The 3,392-nt window shown below is 41.1% G+C and overlaps 1 protein-coding gene across 3 annotated transcripts in view; it reads left to right on the top strand.

The window, feature by feature from the left end:
- Positions 1-3,392, top strand: part of EYA2 (EYA transcriptional coactivator and phosphatase 2) — a 149,065-nt gene that overhangs the window by 139,951 nt on the left and 5,722 nt on the right. For all 3 annotated transcript variants that reach the window (XM_014525637.2, XM_014525643.2, XM_014525657.2), the window contains 3 exons: positions 486-600; positions 1,189-1,310; positions 3,387-3,392. In XM_014525637.2, coding sequence (XP_014381123.1) covers positions 486-600; positions 1,189-1,310; positions 3,387-3,392 — 243 coding nt within the window. The remainder of the gene's footprint in view (positions 1-485; positions 601-1,188; positions 1,311-3,386) is intronic.

Genomic DNA, 3,392 nt, shown 5'->3' on the forward strand with positions numbered 1-3,392 from the left:
CCACTGACAAATTTCCAGACCTGTGGGGAGATCCGGGGCTGGATTACGTGGCTCTGGCCTGTGGGCTGGGAATTGAGCACCCCTCTTCTAATTCAGTCATATGCACTGCAAATAACCAATGAGTTCCCTCAAAACTGGGGAGAACTGGATGAGAACGAAGTAGATGAATAGTAGTATGAAGCATGAATAGTACTGTGAGGCATTAATAAACAGCCTGGGCATCATCCTCTTCAGAATAATGTCCATAGGTGAAACTACCGGCAGGTCCTGGAGGAGGGAAGAGGACTCAAAGCAAGAGCCTTGGGGGACACTGTACCGGGGAGGATTAGAAAGAACTTCCACCCAGAGTGGAAGAGGGAGAGCTGGCAATATAAGATTCAAGCCTACGCAGGAGAGAGCAGGAGGCCCTTTAGTGTAATAGATCCAAAGCCACATGAGTTCCTTTCTATGCAGCTACAAAAAGATGTTGCTTTCCCTGCTTGCAGGTTTAATAGGCACTCCTAAGAGGGAAACCTGGCTGCAGTTAAGAGCAGAGCTGGAAGCGCTGACTGATCTTTGGCTCACACACGCTCTGAAGGCTCTGAATTTGATACATTCCCGGTAAGAACAGCTTAAGAAATTGCCTACAGGCTTGTTCCAAGAGCTCCTTTGCTTCCCTTCCTCTTGTCTAAACAAATTGAGGCACATTTATGGGCCTTTGTGGGCCAAACTTGAGGGAGGCCAGTCTGCACATGACTTCTATTATCAAAAGTTGGGGTGGACTTGATATGATTCAAAGGAACAAACAAAAGAAAAAAATAATCTATTTTTCCTGGCTGACTACTAAATACCTCATTGGTGGCATCCCAGGCAGGTAGTAAACACATTTGGAGGAGAATTTCAAAGGGACAAAAAGGCAGTTCTAGGAATGAGTTAGTTCATCCAAGGAACCTTTGTAAATTATGTTGGACATTTGCCACCATTTAAAGTCCTGGGTGACTGGCGTATGTGAAAACCTTAGCAAGTCTGTCTTTGTCACTGGTTTGCTTTATATGATTTCATTTCTCATAAATTCATAAATAGATTATGGCAGAGAATCCACATGTGCCTTTAACTACATCAACAATCTCTTTGGAAATCAAGACCATCAGTGGAGAGCAGGACACAGATTGTCTAACTATGATTCCAACTAACTGTTTTGTTTTCTAGGCCTAATTGTGTAAATGTGTTGGTCACCACAACCCAGCTCATACCAGCTCTTGCTAAAGTACTCCTGTATGGACTAGGCACAGTCTTCCCTATTGAAAACATTTATAGTGCAACAAAGACAGGTAAGAGCACTGTAGCCAAGGCCTCACCTAAAACGAAAACTGGAATTGAGTCTTAATAACCAATTAATGGCACTCATATCTGCCCTATTTACAAGTACATTGAGCTTTATTCACAGCACAGTTATATATTAAAACTGATTATGTATTCCCATCTACCTAATGACTGCCCATGCATGTACTAGAGCAGTCTGAGAAAACAGTCGCAGGTCTCCTGTTGTGTCTGTATGAGAGAACAGTGGACTAGCAGCAGTGTGTGAAGGAGTAGACTCTTGAATACCCTGCCACACACACACACAGCTGAGAGGAAGGTCAGGCCTGTTGCATACACAATTTGGTTTAGCTGAAGGATGGGGGTGCAATAATGCAGGCCAGTTATATGAAGACAACCATGGATAAAGCTAGAAAAGCCATGAGAGCTGAGTATTAGCAATCCAGGAAGAGCACAGAACAACTGCAGATGCTTCCTCTGCCTGAAGGAGGATATTTGCATCCAAAAGCTTGCAAAGAAGAATTTTTCAAACTACTTTAGTTGGTGTAAAAAGGGATATTGGATTTACCCAAATAACTTTGTCTGGGTATTAGCAATCTCATTTACTAGCAGAAACTGTATTTACAATGGATTATGCTGTAACTAGTTGCAGACTTTGTGTGTAGATGGGACCTAAGAAGGAGGGGTAGTTTTCAACTAAGCCACCCGACTGGGCAACAGGAGGCTTAGGCTCAATTTCTGGCTCTGCCACAGAATATTTTTGTGATCCTCAGTATGCTTATCATGCTCTCCCAGCCACTCATTGCTACATTTGATCTAATACTTCCCTGTCTCGTAGCAATGTTGAAGATGAGAGGCCGAGACAGCACTGTAAGCACCAAATAAATGACTATAAATTAAAGAGAGAGATTGAAGATGCAGGAATGAATATTTAGTGATGTGTTGCAGGTGACAAGGAACTCCCTTAAATCAAAGCACAGGAACTTGGTGGTTGAGATATAGATCTACAAAGCACATCTGTAGAGTACAAATATATGTTCTCTACTTACTGAACACCTAAAGTCCTTTCCCAGCATCCACTGGTTTCATCATAAAACCTGAGATATATTATCCCAGGTGATTAAACCATTTGGATTTTTTCAAATTACAGGTCTGGTATATGGAGGGAGATGAGAAGTAAAGCTGCTAAGGTGTGAAGGTATCTTTGTCTAGATCTCTGAACATGGGGCTAAGAACCAGGAACACCCCAGTTCTGTTCCAAGTGTCTGCCACTGTGCCTCACTATGTGCCTTGGTAATCCTGCCCCAGGGGCTGCACTTCCCTTTCCTTCCCTTTGGATGATGAATACCGAAAGGTTCCCTCAACCTCTTATCTCATCTCATGTGCTTCAGAATAACAACGCTGTAAATCTTCAACTGCATTAGTTTCCTTAATGTAATTCCAAAGAAAATTTAAGATACAAAGTTTTAAAAGAGTATAGCTGAAGGTCCTCAGTTCTTAATTGAAAATTTTACACAAATTGACATTTTCTGTAGAAAGCAGATGGATGTTTATGAAAAATATTGCTTAGTCAAAGAGCCACTTTCTATTGACCAGTAGTTTCAAAGGGAAGTTTTTGACCAGTCCTGACAGTTGTCCAAGCTTACAGTTATCCAGGGGCCTTGGGTCTTAATCATGCTGACCTCTGTTACCAACTCCAAACATATTAAAAAAAACCAAAAAACAAAAACAAAACAAAAATTGGAGTCCTTTTATTAGTCTTCTGGTATTTGAACTTTAATGTTCATGCTGTCAAGCTTTTCTTTGAAACCTTGATGAACAGATATTTACTATTTTTTAAATGAAAATTGAGACTACCAGCTCAATCACATGACTCCAGCAGGAGAAATATCAGTTATCACAACACTTGTGGTATACGCTTGGCAGTTTGCAACTCTGAAGTCCCTGGTAGTTGAAATAAAGTCCTAACTCAAGAAGCAAAAGAGAAAGGCAGAGAAACAAATTAAATCAAGACATTGTCTTAGCCCTGATAGCTAAATTTCTGTCCTAGTAACGATAATAAATGCTTCTTCTCTTTTGTTGTTTAGGGAAAG

The sequence above is a fragment of the Alligator sinensis genome, unplaced genomic scaffold, assembly GCF_000455745.1.
Source record: "Alligator sinensis unplaced genomic scaffold, ASM45574v1 scaffold76_1, whole genome shotgun sequence".
In the NCBI taxonomy this organism is placed as follows: Eukaryota; Metazoa; Chordata; order Crocodylia; family Alligatoridae; genus Alligator; species Alligator sinensis.